The 18943-nt window shown below is 37.5% G+C and overlaps 1 protein-coding gene across 1 annotated transcript in view; it reads right to left on the bottom strand.

The window, feature by feature from the left end:
- FAM13A (family with sequence similarity 13 member A) overlaps nucleotides 1-18943 on the bottom strand; it is a 266497-nt gene that overhangs the window by 67389 nt on the left and 180165 nt on the right. Inside the window, 1 exon segment of the mRNA XM_032498189.1 lies at nucleotides 8336-8377. Coding sequence (XP_032354080.1) covers nucleotides 8336-8377 — 42 coding nt within the window.

The following is an 18943-nucleotide window of genomic DNA, read 5'->3' as shown; positions in this document are numbered from 1 at the left end:
TTGCCCCTCCACTAATGATTATAACCAGGTTTATACTGCTTAATTAAAAATATGTTTTGGGATTTACCTCTCAATTAGCTGGGCATATATTAGTGTTGATTTCCACTTCTACTTCTATCAGTATGGTTTATTCTTTAGAATCATAATTTTCAGGTTGGCTTTCTGCTCTCTGACCTTCATAGCTAATATTATTTCTCTCAGTTTTTCTTTATTCTTTTCTTTTTCGTTTTGGAAAAGCTTCTCAAGTTTTGCTTTCATCACGTACTTGTTTTACTTTAAATCACTGCTCTTTACTGCTTTCCAAAGTTTTAAAAATCTCTGCATTTCTAGGCTCCCCTTTCCCTCATTTCAGCTGTTTTTCTGTGTCTCTAGACTTTTAATTCTAAACTTACTCTCCCCTTACAGGTTCCTACTCATAGTTCAAAAGGTTGTTTACATCCCCGAGCATTTTGGAGAAGATTGACAATATTACTTTCCAAGTTTTCATGTGAGTCATACCAAAAAACAGTTGTCTCAAATCTGTTTCTACTCTGAGTCCTCAGGGCAAGTCATCCTTTCCCTTAGTTTGTAATTTCTCTTTATGGATTCCCAAAGAGTTCTCGTGTTTAGTGGTTCATAAGGGGGGACCATCAATTCAGGCAGAATCATTATCAAAAACTTGGCTGGGTAAAGTTTGTTCTGAATTTATTTCATTGTCCCTTGGCTATGGGCAGATGCCCCCTCTTGGATTTAGACTCTAAAAGCCAGAATATGAGCCTGTCCTGGAACAATCTATAATGTATACTTGAATGGACTTGCTGTTTGGTCCAATTTTATGATTTAAGCTGGAGAATTTGAAACAAATTTGTAGTTGTCTTTGCGCAGTGTACACTTGAAAGCATGCATTAAATTCAATAATCTCCTTGCCTTTATCCCTTTCTCAAATGTTTTTGCTAGGTAACTGAGCGTCCCAGGGGGTTGACCCCTCCTCTCTATTGTTCTGTGTACTTAACATTCTAGTTTCTAAATGGGAGGTGACAAAGAATATACAACTCAGCTCTGGATGGTTCAGAAAATAAGTTTCTGCTCAGCTGAGGGAATATCACTTGATTTTCTGGTCAGTGCAGTAGACACTGGAAGGAATCCAAGTCAGTTTTTTTTGTTTTTTTGTTTTTTCCCCTTCCTTTTATCCTTGTGGTCACTGTATTGTTTAGATGGTGAAACATGAAGCCAGCAAGGCAAAAATATGTTTCTCCAATCATCCTTATTGATGATGTGACCTCTGACATATGGTTTTCTTCTTTATCATTGCTATAAAACTGTCTCTAGTTTTCATCTTTCGTATCATAATTAGAATTTAAATGGGAAGCTGGAAGTATTTACATCAGGCAAAGCTACTCTGCTACCCAGAGGTTTACATTTCATTAAAATCTTAAGTTCTTATAAACAGAAGTCTATAGCGAGGCAGGAGACTGAAAAATGAAGCAGCAAGAAATCTAGACAGAATGGCTACAAAGGTATCATTTTCTACAAGTTAAATATTTCCTTTGCTTTTTCAAGCTGAGAGGAGATATGAAGAGAAGCATAAAAATATAAACATTTATATAAGTTATCTTTGTTTCTTAGTATAGCCTAAATATATGTTTAATATCTTAATTAACATTGATAGAATTAAATCAAGAATTTCTACTTATTGGTTACTATGCAAGAAATATGACTAATGATCCTCAGATGTCAAGAACTCAATAATGAATCCCTGAACAATGGTACCATAAACAGTAGTAAAGTTTATAACCATTCTTCAGTATAAAATAATTACATGGTTGGCCTGGTTCAGTGGTTTTTAGCTAGGGATATACATCAAAATCTCCTATGACGCTTTTTCCTTCAAATTATTTTTGCTGTGGTAAAATACACATAATATAAAATTTACCATCTTAATCTTAACCATTTTTAAGTGTACATCCTGGGGCATCAAGTACATTCACATTACTATGCAACCATCACTATCATACATCTCCAGAACTCTTCTCATCCTGTAAAGCTGAAATTCTGTATTCATTAAACAGTAACTCCTGATTCTCTCCTTCCTCTCAGCCCCTGGCAACCACTCTTCTATTTTATGGATCTATAAATTTGACTACATTAGGTACCTCATATAAGTGGAATCATGTAGTATTTGTCTTTTTGTTATTGGCTTATTTCACTCAGTATAAATGTCCTCAAGGTTCATCTATGTTGTGTACTTGTCAAAAGTTCCTTCCTTTTTAAAGGCTGAATAATAAATGTATAAACTGCATTTTATCAGTGCATCCAGTGATGGACATCTGGGTTGCTTCCACCTTTTGGCTATTGGGAATAATGCTACTATGAAATGGGTGTAAAAACATCTCTTTCAGACCCTATTTTCAATTCTTTTGAGTATATACACAAAAGTAGAATTCCTGGATCGTGTGGTAATTCTAAGTTTAATTTTTTGAGGAACTGCCGTTACTATTTTCTCTAGTGGCTGCACCATTTTACATTTCAACCAGGAATGCACAAGTGTTCCAATTTCTTGTCATCTTTGCCAGTACTTGTTATTTGCTGTGTGTGTGTGTGTGTGTGTGTTTTTTAAATATCAGCCATCCTAATCGGTATGAGGAAGTATCTCATTGTAGTTTTGATTTGCATTTCCCTGATGACAAGAGATGTTGAGCATCTTTTCATGTGCTTACTGGCCATCTGTATATTGTTCTTTGGAGAAATGCCTACTCAAGTCCTTTGTCCATTTTTGAATTGTGATGTTTGTTTTGCATTGTAGAGTTTTAGGAGTTCTCTATCTCTTCTAGATATGAATCTATTATCAGATACATGGTTTGCAAATATTTCCCAACCATTTTGTGAGTTGCCTTTTCACTCTGTTGATAGTTTTTTTTTTTTTTTGATGCACAGAATTAAAAAAATTCAACCAGTCCAATTTGTCTATTTTTTCCTTTAGTTTTCTGTGCCCTTGGTGTCATACCTAAGAAATCACTGCCAAATCCAATGTCATGTAACTTTTGCCCAGTGTTTTCTCTGGGAGTTTTATGGTTTTAGCTCTTATATGTAGATCTTTGAACCATTTTGAGTTAATTTTTTGTATATGGTGTTAGGTAAGTGTTCCACTATATGCTTTTGCATGTGGATATCCAATTTTCCCTGCACTGTTTGTTGAAAAGTTTGTTCTATGACACTTTTTGGAAATATGGACAGCCAGCCCTCTTGAGACTCAGAATCTTGGCTAGTGAGACCCAGGTATCTTTAATGAGTGCCACATATTTTACATCATAAAGACAGTATTATAAATAACCAGAAAATGACACATGTTGACAAGAATGTAGAGAAACCGGACACTTACGCATTATTAGTGGAAATGTACTTAAAATGGTTAAGATGGTAAGTTTTATATATGTGTATTTTATAACAATTAAAAATAATTTAAAATGGTTAAAACAGCAAATTTTATTTTATTTATATTTAACCACCACCTAAAAAAACCCAAAAGAGCTCCATAAACAGAAATCATGTACTTCCTCTGTTTAGAAATGCTATTCTAGTCAAAAGAGATAAGGAAAAAACAATTTTAAATATATATTTATCTGTGTCTAAAAACACTTGAAACATCTAGCTGACTTTATCATCTTGGGAAAAAAATCAAGTAGATAATTAAATAAACAGCCTGCTTGTTTATTCTACATTTTAGTCAGTAGCCCGAAACGGGCTTATAAACAAATATAATGTCTGGTAACTATCCCAACTGATACTAAGAGCTTTTAACCTCAAAATGATAATTTAGATAATTAAGCATACATTATGCTTAAGGAGAAAAATAAACTATTAAAAACTTAATAAATATTACCAAAAAAAAATCACAAACATACAAATTCTAGCACAAATTCATCCAGGAAAGGTAGTCCTCAAAAAGCCATCCAAAGATGAGTTAGAAAGAATTTTTCTACATATCAAGATAGAAGTAGTATAATTTCCAAATCCCATCAAATGTCTATTTTAATCTGAATTTATCCAAAGCTTAATTTTTCCTTCAACATACATTCTTCAGTTAGAAGACTTTCATTAAATTGATGCTTCCTAGATTCTAGAAGAAAAATTAACAAAATCCTAAAGAATGAATTTGTGTGCCAAACAGCTAACTTAGAAATAAATCTAATTGATGTTCCTAATTCAAGAAAATTAGAAAACATATGAAATACTGAAATTGAAATCTGCTAAAATAGTAACAGCTTCAATCAGCATCATGAATTTAAAAATTTGGGCTGAAATTGATAAACACTATTGATTTCAGGGTTTCAATGAGGCATTCAATAAGAAAGGGAAAAAGAGGAGGAGACTCAGTGCAGAAGCTAGAAGACAAGTGTTAGGTAAGCAAGGAGTCACCATTCAGAGGCCAGGTGAGCTGTTTAGAGCCCAGTGAGTAAGACTGGTTACAGGTATGCAACCCCTGAAGCACACATTCAGGATTCTGATAAAGCATAGGCAAGGACGGGTTCTAGGTATCCAGCCTACATGTATAGTCCAGGAATTTATAAAGAAGGAATTCAAGGGTCGAAATCAGATGTGATGGGATGAGGACAGGACCTGATCCTGGCCATAAGGAACGTTAAGGTATTGCAGGGGTGAAGGGAAGCAGGTAGAGATGAGGAGGAACAGAAAGTGGAGATCAAGAACCCTAGTTCCAGTGGAAATAACAACAGAAATCACGACCTGGGCTTGCAGACACTGAAGACTCAGACAAACAGAAGGAGAACTAGCAATGGATCCCAATCAGATCTGACTGGGTGCCAGGCAGAAGAACACCTATGGCAAGTTGCTGTCACGCTAATCTGAGCAACTGAGGTGGGGCACCTTTTCTGGGATTTCAGCCTAGACTATCAAAGAGGCCAGGGTACAGGCAACTTTGCCAAGCATGTTCTTCACCTTAGGTATGCAGGTTCATGCTTATATAGTGGCAATCTCACGGAGGGTTTGGCATAACCTGTCCTTCCCGTTCATTACCTTAATCACTTCAACAGGGCGGGTCATCACTAATGAGCACCTAGGGAACAATGACACCTACTGTTTGAGCTACTGTAGCTGCAATAAACTTGCCACATGGGATGGCGGCAGGTATAGATTTGTGGCTACGATTTCTTTCCTTTGCGAAAAAGGACAACTGCCTCGGTGGTGAGTTAGGTTAGGTTGGATGACGACTGAAATTAGGGAAGCCAGAGTTCTTATCACAGAAGATCACTTATCTAGAATGAGAATATCTGAGTGCAGGTTTATTTATAAGAGCCCTACCTTATTACAGAAAGGATGGAAGGCAGTTGGAGTGTACAGGAGACTACCATGTGGTTCAGCCATGACTGTTAAAAGGGAACAGCAATCACAAAAAATGAAATTCTACAAGGTGAGAGGTGAAGCAAGGGAATGACTGAAACAGCCCCCTGTGTTCTCTGTTCCTGCATCTCAGGCTCCTTCCCCTGGCCTCAGGAAGTCCTGGAACCTCCACCAGTGCACTGCAGCCTCTTTATGTTCTCCATCTCTAACCCAGACACAGACCCCTCCATGTCGTTATAAACAATGCACCTTATCTCCCTTCTGATGGCTAGATGCCTGTCTGAGCTTCTGTTTCTGAGTTCCTTTATGGACCCTCTATTCTCCTTCCTCTGAACCTGGAGGCCTGCTTTGCCCTCATCTTATCTCTGTTTTGATCTGGTCTACCTGAAGATTGCTCACTCCCAAACTTGCAGACACTGAGCTATGCCATTCTACCTTATGTTGGACCCCTCAGGATAAACCGCCAAACTGAATACCCCACCACTGAATACCCCATCCCCTCTGCCTGGCTTCTTGTGGCTGAATCTACTCTGGCGAGTATCCATCTCAGCTGACAGGTCTTATCTCCTGATTGGGCCTTTCCTCTTCCGAAAAAATCTGACCAATCAGCACTGCCAATGTATAATATTTAGCATTCAATATTCCTAAGCCAGGGAAGATACCATTTTGCAACAACCAATCATTTTTTACTTTTCCAAGGCACAGTAAAAATTATTTTGGATTTAAAAGAGCCAATTTAGTTTTTTCATCATGTTAACAAATCATTATGAAATTTATTAGTCTTGCAGTAACTCCCCTTACTAACAGTGCAGCAAAGGAATTGTAATCAAATGGGATGGAAAGGGATGGAAGGCAAGGACTTTACAGAAATGTAGTTAAATATTTTAAAACATTTAAGCATTCATTTGCTATTAGAGGTAGTGCAAAAAACAGTGTACTGATACATAAATTAAATTTTCCATGGACATATTAATGTTCCTAATCCAAAAAATATAGAACTGAATCATAATTAACAATCATGTTTTCTTTCTTCTACTTAAATTCTGTATAGAACAGGCTAGTAAAAGTTAATCTCAAGCCAGCCATGCAAATGATTTGGAAAAAAAGTTTCATGTTTTATCAATAGATTCTCCCTGCTTCATGTCAAGTGGGTAAAAAAAGAAAGCTAAAGTAATTCATACGAACCTAATTCTTACATAATTTCTATGATTATCAACTATGTTATTCAGAAAAAGAAACTACATTTGAAATTTTAAATTTCAGGCCAAAGAATTACTAGTTTTGCATTTACAAAATACGTCCACTTAGTTTAAATTTCCCTTATATGAAAAGAATGCTTCCCAGTAACTTTTCCTCTTTCTGCAACTTTACTTCTACTGCAAACGCAAACTAGTATGCACATTTATTTTTCCCCCTACTTTGATCACATTTTAGTTTTAATGACTCTGAACACTAAAAGGTCAAATAGCTTCCATCGAGAGTTCAGTAGTGATTTTCTTTACACTCTTTTACGTTCATTTTGGAAGTACAGAATTTCTTTTTCCAGAGTACATTCTTAGTCTAGATAATTACAAAATGTATCATATTCTAAAACACAATTATGTGTTTTTGAGGACTCAACGACTTATAAGCCCATTTAAAACCCTATCCATTTTTTAAAACAGTGGTAAAAAAAAAATTCAATACTAGATAAGACATAGACTGATGTTATCCAGAGTAGTAAAAATAAGATACTCAGAGAATAGTTCTCACTAGTTGTCATGATCTGGTGCTATAGTCTTCCATACTATGTAAAACTTAATTTCCATTAATATATGATAATCATTTGTTTGCTATTACTGTGTGCATCCACATAACGAACACTGGAGTCACCGTGCACCCAGCAACAGCCCCTCATGTGTTGACAGTGGCTGCACCGTTGATAAGAGCCTATGAACCAGAAGATGCTGATGTGGTTGGCAGGACACCAGGATGAATCAAATGGACCACCGTGTTGTCTCAAACTGAAACCTCAAATGTTCCCTCTCTTGCCACAAAGTGATTATGCAACATGCTTCAAGTTGCTAAAGGGCAGAACACTACTGCAAAGCGGTTCCTTGGCCAAGTCTGAAGTCCTATGACACACTTCTGAACTATGGTGGCTGAATTAAAATCTAAATCTAACTCTGAGACTATTGCAACAAACCAGACTCAAAAACAGACAAGCAACAAACAAAATATGTACCTCTTATCTTGACACTGCTTTTTAAAAAGTGGATTTCAAAGTTGAGGTAGGTTAAAAAAAAAACTTCAGCAATTTTAACTGTAATTTATGTGATCATATTCTTTTCAAATATATTTTCTAAGCCTTTAAAGTGGGTAGATAGTAAGGAAAGAAATGCAGTAAGTAAGAAAAACCTGGCTCAAGGTTGTGACCTAAGGGGGACGGTTCACAGAAAATCACATCAATACAACAACTTTTTAGTCTGGAGAGAAGTGATCTCATCTAACATCTACTTTGAATTCTGTAAACTTCCCTGTTTTAAGAGTTGTCATTCTGGCTTTATAAACTTTAGACAACAATCCACGAACTTGCTAAATGTTAGTTTCTCACACCACTGCTATATAGAAGATGATCTAAGATAACCCACAACTTCTTCAGCAAGTGAGCCTTGTGCTCAAAGCCCTTCTCTATCTGTATACAGATTTTAAAATTTAGGTTACAGCCTCATCATCAGGCCGTTTTGGAAATTAAAATGACTACCTTGACATTTCTGAATTTAAACCCAAGTATCCTATTTTAGTCTTTTCAACTATATTAAAATTCGTTTTCAAGATTTTTTTAAACAAAAGAGAAGAAAAATATAGCATGAACATTACGATGAGGGGTTCTAATAAGCGTGGTCTGGCCACAGGATAGAATATTCTACTGAAAAGAATTAACATGGGAAAATGAACCCAAAGAAGCCTTAACCCTCCTCCGTTCCCCATAATAGATCAATAAAAATCAAATAAATACCTCAAGTAGAAAGGTGACATGGGTCTTTCATCTTCCTGGGAACTAAAAGGAAAATAAAATTTGAATTAATAGAATTTCTGTTAATACCATAGCATGTCAATTTTACCACAACTCTGTTCTACCTGTCACAAATTTTGTTTCCATGCATCAGAGCTAATCTTACAATGGAGTGGGGTTAGTAAAGCACACTCTACCTTGGAAGGTCAATTACTCCTTCAAGGGAGACCATCAAGAGAAGTTTCTTTGAAGATTAGCCTGAGGCCAAAGTAATTCATATCACACTTGCAAGGGGAAGCTTTTTACTATTTTATTCTACAAGCCCCATCCAAGTATTCATACATTACACATAAACCTTTAAAACGATCACATAATTATCTCAGTAAAGCTAATCACAGCTCATTAACATGATGATGAAAGTAAGAGACAGCCAACTGTTTCAACAAGTGTTAACAACACACTGTTAAGTGTGAGCCACTTAGGAATGATGCCCTAGCAGCGAAAAGCACAGCAGTAAACACTCGTGTTCTTTGTAGTTACGGGAAGTATTAATGAGGGTAGATAACATGAAAGGACATAAATGAAATTATAAACATAGTTTAAGTTCCTCAAACAACACAGAAGCAATAGGAAGCTTCACATAAAAGTATTTAACTAAGAAATGTAAAACATGTACTACAATAAAACATTTTTCCTTTCTTTAACATGTTTTTTCCTTCTGATAAAGGACCTCAAACAGTCTCTCCCTTTTAGTGTCTACTGGAGTGGACTTTGAACGTTTTTGACTATTTACTCACATAAAATTTGCTTTTAAGCAGCCACTTAGTCAATATATGACTAAGTATCCGTCTATGTTTTATTATGTGCATTATTAAACAGACAAAAGTAGAAATGTAAATTATTAGATAAAATTAAGAAGAAGCTCTAGTAATTTCCTCTTGTGCGGGTGGGGTACACCACAAGCATCACTGATGAAAAGAGGAAAGTTTGCTTTAGTTGGTAATATTACCCTGGCAATCACCAAAAATCTTATTACAAGTGATAGTGTCACACACACATACATCTGTCCTGGAAGTAGGAAAGGTCTTAACAATTTAGTTGGAAGGAGGAAGATGAAATATGACACTTTCATTCTCTCATGATTTTGGTTACCAATTTCAATATCACTTAGCTACTCTCATGTTTATGTTGCCAAAGATTTTAAAGTTTGTAAGTGACTGTGCCATTCTTCCCAAGTGAAGGGTAAGTGATAGATCAACTTTATTACTGACTCTAATGTTGACGGGCTGAGGACAAAGCTTGGAGAGTTAGAGGCGATGACACCTGGGAAACGTCCAGGTGTCTTGGGAAGAAACCACCTGGGACGCAGCGCTCTTATGGGAGTGAGTACTGTAAGCCAAACTGATACAGGGAGCTGATACATTTGACTTCAAAACAGCCCTTGAAAACACTAAACCAATCATAAAAATGTTAGAATTGGGTTTGCACCCTAATCAGTGATTCCGTGTCAAAAAGTATTAATTTTGACCAACACTATGCAAAAAGACTGCAACTAAAAACCATAATGATTATTGTTACAGGGAAATTGCCTCCATGTGTTATAAAATGGGCACTGCATTACTTTTTTTTTTTTCCCCCAAACTCTAACATGTAACAAATTATAATGCAAATTAACAAGGGTACTTTAGTGAACATTCAGTTAGCAATATGGTTGGTTTTCTTAGAATTCAGAAGCGCTTTGGGAAGATGATTTAAATGGTGCAGGGTTCTGAACACAACTGTTCATGTGCTTCAGCTAATACTGTGTGTGTGTGTTTATGTGTTGTGTGTGTGTGTGTGTGTGTGTGTGTGTGTGTGTGTGTGTGTGTGTGTGATGTGAGAGAGAGGAGAGAGGGAGAGAGGGAGAGAAAATTTCTTTGTAGCCAACAGAGGCAATCAAAATCAAGCTTTCTTTCCTTTACACTTTCTCTCCCTCACACATTTATTCATCAGCCAGGTACTATCAGCTGCTTGACATCATATCTCACGTAAATCCTCACCAAAACCCTCCCTGGTCCTTGCCCCTCACTTGAGAACAGCACACTCAGAGCAGGCACATAACTTCTCCAGGTCACACAGCTAGTGATGTGCAAATGACTGTATTCTGTGTCCACTTTTGTTGCTTACTGCCTTGCCTTCGATTTTAACTTATCAAAATTTGATGGGATGAATAACCCCCATTCCAGCAGCCCTTAACAAGCTCTTGTGGACTTTATAAGCTCCCTGGCATTCTTCTGAATATAACAACTCTACATCGACCTTAGTCAAAATCCACTCAATGCATTATGCCTGATAGCACGTATAAGATGATTAATTTATTAAAATGTACTGGCAGCGTGTCAAGAATGTCTCTGGACAGCAACATGAGGTTTTAATCATGAGCAAATATTTTTCAGGCTGCATCTGCACAAAGTAAACTTGTCAATGAAAGACAAAATCAGATATTCTTGATTTGGATGTGTCCCTGAATTTTGAGCAGTTCTAAGTGTTCCAAGAAAGAAAATGTAGGCACTACAGTTTAAACAAAATGAAACAGACCCAGTATTAGATTTACTTAGTCAGTAGCAGTCAATAGGGCATCAATCCATGTCCAGTGCCCAAGAACTACAGTAAAATTTGAAAAGAAAATGAAGATAATTAATTTTGATAGTTAATTACCTTATTTCTTTTTTCCCTTTCATAAAAGTACCCTTGCATAGGGTTTAGTAACGTAATCTTGACAATGGTATAAATCCTGCAACAGCTAAAGAACTGACTTCAAATTAATTAAGTCAATTAATTCTAAAAATCAATTTTATGCACTGATTTTTAAACAGAATTTTCAGAAAAAATGGCCAAGGACAGTGAAAATAAACTTTTCCACAAAATGTACACATCAGAATGCAAAACACTTGAAAAGATCACCGTTTCTACACCTGTGCAAAATGAATACTGTATTACTATCACATGCCCCCACTTATTTATAGAGCTTATTTATGCCTGTTCCTAGTTTTATGTCAACCTCAGGCATGTCCAATGATATTAAATGAGTCATAATTTTTTGCCAAAGTTTGAAATAGAGAATTCAGATTCACTTTCAATTTTTAAAAATAAGCACATGTACTGGGAATGAAAAGGGGAGTGTGTGTCACGAAACGAAGCCAATGACAAACTGTAACAACTTGGAATTTGTTCAATTTCCTCCTTGGTTACTAGTATAAACCCATGTTTTAATTATTTCCTGTTTGCTGACTCTGAATAATTGCCAACCTTAAGCAGCCAATTAATCTGCTTTTTTTTTTTTCACAAAAAAAAATCAAGTACATGGAGTGATTTGGGCAATCACTTCATGTATGTCAGGCCATCGGGTGCTTAAGGTCTTCAGACACATGATGTTATAGTCTCTCAAAACAGCTGCCTGTGGGAAGAACATTTATCAAATAGACTCAGGTGACAGTCCAAATCTAAGGAGCTATAACTGAGAAGGGCAATAACAAAGACATGAGGGTTTGGGGGGGGAGAGGTGCCATCTAACTTATTTCTTTATGTGGCTCAACATTGGCAAATGCACAGAAATGAATGACCCCCCCAGGCTTACAGTCTCTTTATGAGCTGCACTCATTCCTAAACTGAGGCCACAGAAATTTAATTACAGAGCAAGCTAACTGGAATTGTGAACAGCATGGCATCTTCTCTGTCTAAGAAAAATCAAATACGGCTGGGAAAATTCCCAGAGTGAGGGATTCAGAATGGACCCTCAATTACTGGATCAAACCACCATTCCATTCAATGCCCTTTTGAACTGTCCTGATAAATGTTCCAATTAGTCCAACTTTCTAATTGGTTAATGTGGCTGGCTACCCTCAAAATTAACATAATCTGCATATTTAGCTACACACTTTAACTACATTTTCAAGTGATTTGAGCTAGAAGAAACAGTTGGTAAGTATTCCCTGAGCACTGAAAAGTACAGAAAAATGGGTAAATGCTAAGGATTAGGTTTCATTTATAGATAAAACTAAAGAACCATCTACTGGGGCTTAAAAAAAAAAAAACCAAAGAGCAAAGGGGAGAGAGGAAGTGAGGGACACGTGAAAGGACAAAATTGTAAGTATTAAGTAAACACTGTCTCTGGAATTCAGGTTTCCCCCTCATGTTGCAACAGAATGTGCTAAGTGGAAGAATTTTCTTAGAGAATGATTAGGTGAGTGAAATTAGCATGTTTTCTTTCCTTCCTTCCTCTGCAAAACATAAGGTACCACACTTGAGCATTTTTGATTTATCCACAGTCTCAGGCATTGACATATACTACCCTCCATTTATAGCATTTCTGTGCATCCATCTGAGGTGTGATGTAGCAGCTGATGTTCTGCAGCTTGGATTTTTGGTTCGGCCCCACTCAGGAATATTGCAAAAAAACAATCACCCTCTTCCTTTTGGAAAACAAATGTAAACGTGTGCAGATCAGCTCATAGCTAAGTGCTTGGAGTGTAATTTTGGGGGGATATTTTTGTAGATGTATGTATAATTCTTTACTGTTAACCCAAGCAGCTTTGTTTATAGTCTTATTATTTGCATGTTGTAACTAAGAATGCAACACCTAGCCAGTAGAAATGAAAACAAATTACTGACATTTAGGAGCAAACAGATTTTCCTGACCAATGGGTAAATGCAAAGAGCTGAAGCTGTCAATGTTCGCAGGACAAGAAATTTTAGCCAACGTGAAGAGGTATTGTTTTGGAAGCAAAACAAACAAAACAAAAAGACTTGCAAAAATGTAGAACCCTTCTCCCCAGTAAGACAGGAAAATATTTCTACCATTTTCTTAATTGTTTAGTAGAAATCTGAAATATATTGTTATGGGCTGAACTGTATCCCCTTGAAAAGATGTGTTGAAGCCCAACCTCTAGAAACTCAGAATGTGACCTTATTTGAAAACACAGTCCTGACTGAGGTGACCAAGTTAACATGACACCACTGGAGTGGGCCCTAATTCAGTATTACCGGCACCCTAATAAAAAGGGGAAACTGGGAGTGAGATGTACACACAGGGGGAACACCACGTACAGACTGGAGTTGTGCTGCCCGAGCCAAGGAACCACTGGATGCGAGGAGAGAGACCTGGAACAACTCGTTCTCCAGTGTCCTTAGAGGGAGCACAGCCCCGCCAACAGGTTACTTTGGGACCTCTGGCCCCGAGAACGCTGAGACCATACGTCTCTGCACCATGAACCAATGTCCTTCAATCTTTTAGCAAATTGCAAAGCCAAGTCATTGAAGAGAGAAACTCCCAGTGCCTTTCATCAGTAACTAACACAGGATGTGGCTGGGGTCAGTGGGCTGCCCTGTTTGTGGTACTTTATTACAGCTGTGTTAGGAAACACATACAATTACTAAAAAAAAATTTTTTTTCCAAATCCAGAATTAAGAACCAGCTTAACAAGTATCTCCATCTCACAAAAAGGTTGTGCTCTGAAAGTTCATTTGTAGGGACGCTAAGACTAGAATCGACTTTCCATACTGACATGGGGTTTTAATTTCCAGGCCTGTACTAACCTCTCATTCAAATAAACTATTTTCAATAAGCAGTCCAGATACAGTGTTCTGGGAAATTTCAGGTCACGATCCAGTTAGGAACACATTTTATACCATGGTAGTATACAGACACATAAGAGGGACAAAAATGTCATGAAAGTACTCTGACTTTGGATATTTTCTATTTTGTTACACTTCACTTACATAAAATTAAATGAAATACTGGTCACAACCTGCTAAATTGGTTTTATGACCCACAGGTGAAAAACGCTGTGCTAAAAACACATCTCCCTTGCTTGATGTGTAATCAATACCCAATGAATGCTGCTGAGTTAAGATCTATGTTCTCATAGAACAGAGAGAAACCACTCTTTCCCTCTTTACCTCACTGCCAGAATCAGCTCTGGGCCAAAGTAGTACAGAGAAAATCAGAGAGGAAGCGGGTCCAGATATGCCCAGCAGTGGGCATGAGAAATGTCGTTCTAGAAGCTCATGGGAGCTGACAGAGAATCTCCAGGTCTCTGTAAAACATCCTTGACCTGCTTGTCCCACAGGATGGTGTCAAGGAGGAAACTCAGGGACACATGGTCTCTTCTGATTCCTCTGTACTTTATGACCAGTGGCATTGTTTGTAACCTACATTCTGTCTTTTTCATTCAAAGAACTTTTATACTTGGAGGGAACTCGGAAGCATCTCATTCTATTTCAATCTCTCTACCCAGCTAGTTCCAGCTGATGAACACCTTTCTGTCTCTGGGAGATTAGAGGGGGAGAGGGTACTTGCTTGTCAGGGAAGAGGAGTAAAGGTTTTAAGCAGGGAGGGGTGGGGTTGCTTTAGCATCTGTCTCTCTTGCATCTCTCCCTACAGTGAGAGGGTCAAAAGTGAACCAGGACTGCCTGTGGACTGGTCGACACAGCTTAGAGTCTCATGCTGCACATTACAGGGGATTCTGGCTGGGGATGTGCTTAGAAGTCACAGGACAGAATTCTTATTCCTGTTGTAATACTAAAGTTGCATTAACAAGCCAACTGCTCTCAAAGTTTATCCCTTACTCCGACATGGGATCAATTACCGAGTTGCACTGATTCTATCTCAGAAAGATACAAGTTTTCTGAATCTCATCCTTCCTTTCCATTTCTACTGTCTTCGTCTTTCATAGGGGCAATACTCTCTGTTTCCCTGCCACCCAGACCAGTTTATCCTTGATTCTCCCACAAGATTTGTCCTCCTAACCTAACAGCCTCTCCAGCTTCCCCTTTTGTCTTTGGGGTAAAATCCAGATGTCTAAACCTGGCACACACGAGTCCTCCTGATCTCAGGGCAGCATGTCTCCGTCAACCTCTCACTGCACTTTCATAACTCTGTTTGTACATGCTGTTCCCTCTCTCTCTCTTAAATATTTCCTCCATCTCTCTCCACCTGGTAAATACTTCATCTCTCAGCTCAAATGTCATCTAATCTGGGAAGCCATCTCTATCACCCTGGAGAGGGAGCTTCAGACTCCGAGAAGCTCTGTTCACAGCCATGAGCCAGCGCTCAGCACAAGACACTAAAATTCCTGAGTCCAGACGCTGGCTCAGCCTCCTGGATCTGTCTTTATCTTTGTCCCACCAGCAGTGAGCAAGGTTCCTAGAATAGTCTGGGTGCTCAGTGAGTGGCTGTTGAATAAAATCAGCAACATCAAGGCCATGCTGAGTGCTAACACTACCATTTGATTAAATATTTTAAGAATTTAAATTGTTTATAATTTGCAAAATTAATTTTGCCAGCTAAGAAGGTCTCTCAGATATCTGTATGCTGATTATTTTCATTTATCTCATTCCCGTCCATTCAAAACTTCATGGAATTGCAACTGTGCCATGGGTTTTCCCCCACCCTTCCTTAGAAAATTTATTTTCTCCAGCGGCACAGTCAGAGGCAGGAGTTCCGCCACTGCGCCAGTAATGTAAACACTGTACTTTCTGCGGTGTACAGTGAACCCAGGAGAGGATATGCCCAGGCAAGGCAGTGTTTGAACATGGCCCTGCCACACACTGGATCTGTTTGTTCTAGCTTGAGAGCAGGAAAAGAAAATTATTTCACTTCATTGCAAACCCAAAGGTTTGTGTGGGGCTTAAAGAAATGTTTGGTTTAGTCACAAAACTATTTTCAAGGCAGCCGGAAGCTTTCATTTGTCTTTGAGGTTCTTGTTCAGAAAAGTGATGTTTATCATTATTATAGACATGGAAAGACTGCCTTAGGGAGGCAGTAATTCAGAATGTAAAATACAGTAACTTTCTTTTGGGGGGTGTTGGTATCAGTGGATAAGAGAATATTTTTAGAACATTAATAAATAAGTTAACATGTTTTCTAATCTTTAGTTACTGCAACAAGATCAAAAGAATATGGGAATACCCGCAGAAGGGAAGAAGGAAACAGTAAACTATTTCTACTAACTTCTTTCAATAATTACTTTTATTATAACATTCTTAAGGGCTTGTTAAAATAGATATATAATTTCCCTAAATTGTTAACTAATTCTGAATGTGGATTTCCTGAGGTATACAAAACTGCAGGAAGCCATGCAAATTATCTCATTTTCTTCCCGCTAGCAAGCCCTCCCTCTGACAGAGGACTCTGCACAGAAAGATGAGTCAAGGATCTGTTCCTACACTGTCATGATTTTCCTTTACCACATTTGTCCCCACTATTTCCCACTAACATAGCTTTTTTATCCAAGAAATAAAGACCTCCCAAAGGTCCCACCTCCAAATACCACCACACTGGGGATTAGAGACTCAACAACTGAATTTGTAGGGGAGACAGACATTCAGCTCACAGAAAGGCATGACAGCTACAGAATGCAGGGCTTCTTTTGGGGTTATGAAAATACTCTAAAACTGATGGCAGTGTTGGTTGCATAACCTTGTGTATATACTAAAAGTCACTGAATTGTATACGCTAAGTAGGTGAACTGCATGGTATGTGAGTTACATCTCAGTACGGCTATTACCAAAGAAGTCATTTCTGGCTTTTCTTAAGGGAAGAATACATAGAGCTTTGAAGAGGTTTTATATAGTATAAACCAATTCTTTGGCAATTCATTCTGATAATCACACAGATATATAAGTATCATAGGAAAAAACAGGGTAAAAAGTTTTGAGAGTTTCAAGAAATTTGATTCTATGGTGTTTTCAGTGGCATTTCCCACAAATCATGCTTTAGGTCACTTTCTAAAATTCATCCAATGAAATTCAATGCAGTGATAGAGCCTTATCTTAACTGTGTTAAGCACTCCTACTTCTAGGAATTGAAAGATATTGCAAGTGTAAGAATAAACAAAAGAAAAGCAAACTGCTATTACTCATGACATTTGAATAGTTTCATCATTTACAAAAAACTACCATGTTCTTTTAACTATAAAATTCCCCCTGTAAGTAAGTATGCTGGGTATTATCATCCCATTTTATAGATAAGGAAAACGACCTGCCCAAATTCACACAGCTACTTGGCTGTCAGTGTCTGGATATGCTTTTTTTTTTTTTTTTTAAATTGAAGTATAGTCAGTTTACAATGTTGTGTTAATTTTTGGTGTGCAGCATAGTGATTTGGATGTTTTTTGATGGCAAGTTTACTATCTTTCCATTGCTTTCCCCACTGTTTTGTGTTGACTCCCTAACATCTCTACTATTTTCAATGGTTTAGAGAGGGTGATATCTGTAAAATTTAAGAATATCCTCACCTTAGTGCATACCAGCTTCTTTACTGAAATAATCAGCACACTTTTAAGCTCCAGAGGCACTGCAATCATCACGTGAGACAGGAGCCCACCGAGATCTTATTTGTTCTCACCAAACATAGACCATATTGATGATGAAGTCAGCCACTCAAACCTAGAAGGGTTAACCCAGACTTGAAGTGAGGCAGCTGTTAACTCAGTCAGGCTGTTTGCGGAGGGGGAGAGTGGGGAGCACAGGGAGTACCTTCAAAGTGCCAACAGGTTTGGAATAATTTGGGTTCACAGATAAATGAGCTGAAGGTGTCACCACCACAAGCAGTAGAGGGCTCTCTAACACCACACAGACGATCCACAAGCAGAGCCATCATTACCTGGGTTGTTCCCTGCTTGACTCCCGTCTCATCCCCATGTTTCCAATGACTACTTGTTTGCAAAAGGATATTCTAAAGACCAATAATTAGGAAGACTAGATGAATTCTGCTGGTAAGAAGTTTCAGTGAAATTTTCCCAGGCTGGATCGCTAATACATGTTAATTAACCCTGTGCCATAAATCTTCCCAAAGAGCCATTACAATTTGGAATTATGATGTGTTTCACCATCATAATGTGCTAGATGAAGTAATGAAAAAGAGAGTTACAGACATCATTAATCTCATTTTCCCACTTTGATAAAACCAAGAGAAAAAATGACGCTAAACATGTGGAAAGCAGATGCCAACGCACTAAAACCAGAGGAATCTAGAATAATCTTGAGTGCTCTTAACTTCATCTTCCATTATTAGCCCTTGTGGATATAAAATGAGTTAGTGACTATTTGAAAGCTAATCAAGCAAATCAAAATACTACTGTAAAGTTGAAAGTTCTGTCATAGACATATGAGTGAGTTAAGATTTTATTTTTCAGCCTATTGAAGTCTTTCTCTACATAAAATAGAGATCCTTACCCACGGATCCATAATATCTAAGGAAAAATAATCCAATGGGCTATAAATCATGCAAAGAAACTAAAGAATAAGTAAAGCCTGGAATCTGATAAAAACATACTATCTCTCTAGTGACATAAGGTAAATTTAGAACCCGAGAAAAGAAAACTTTAATTTCAGTTCTTAATATAGTTTCTCTACTTATTTGTGACATTATTTTCTCTGGGGGAACTTTTCCAGTTGGCAAGAATACCCATACAATGCCACGGAATGTGCTGAGTTTTATCATTAAACATAAAAATCACATGTAAATATTTTGGTATTTTTAAAAATAATTGGGCTAATTTAACCATCCCAATAGATATAATCATTAATTTGAGCCATTTGAAGTGAACTTTAAGAACTGAATTCTTCATT

Source organism: Camelus ferus, chromosome 2 (genome assembly GCF_009834535.1).
Source record: "Camelus ferus isolate YT-003-E chromosome 2, BCGSAC_Cfer_1.0, whole genome shotgun sequence".
Classification (NCBI taxonomy): Eukaryota; Metazoa; Chordata; class Mammalia; order Artiodactyla; family Camelidae; genus Camelus; species Camelus ferus.
This window is presented reverse-complemented; position numbering and strand designations above follow the sequence as displayed.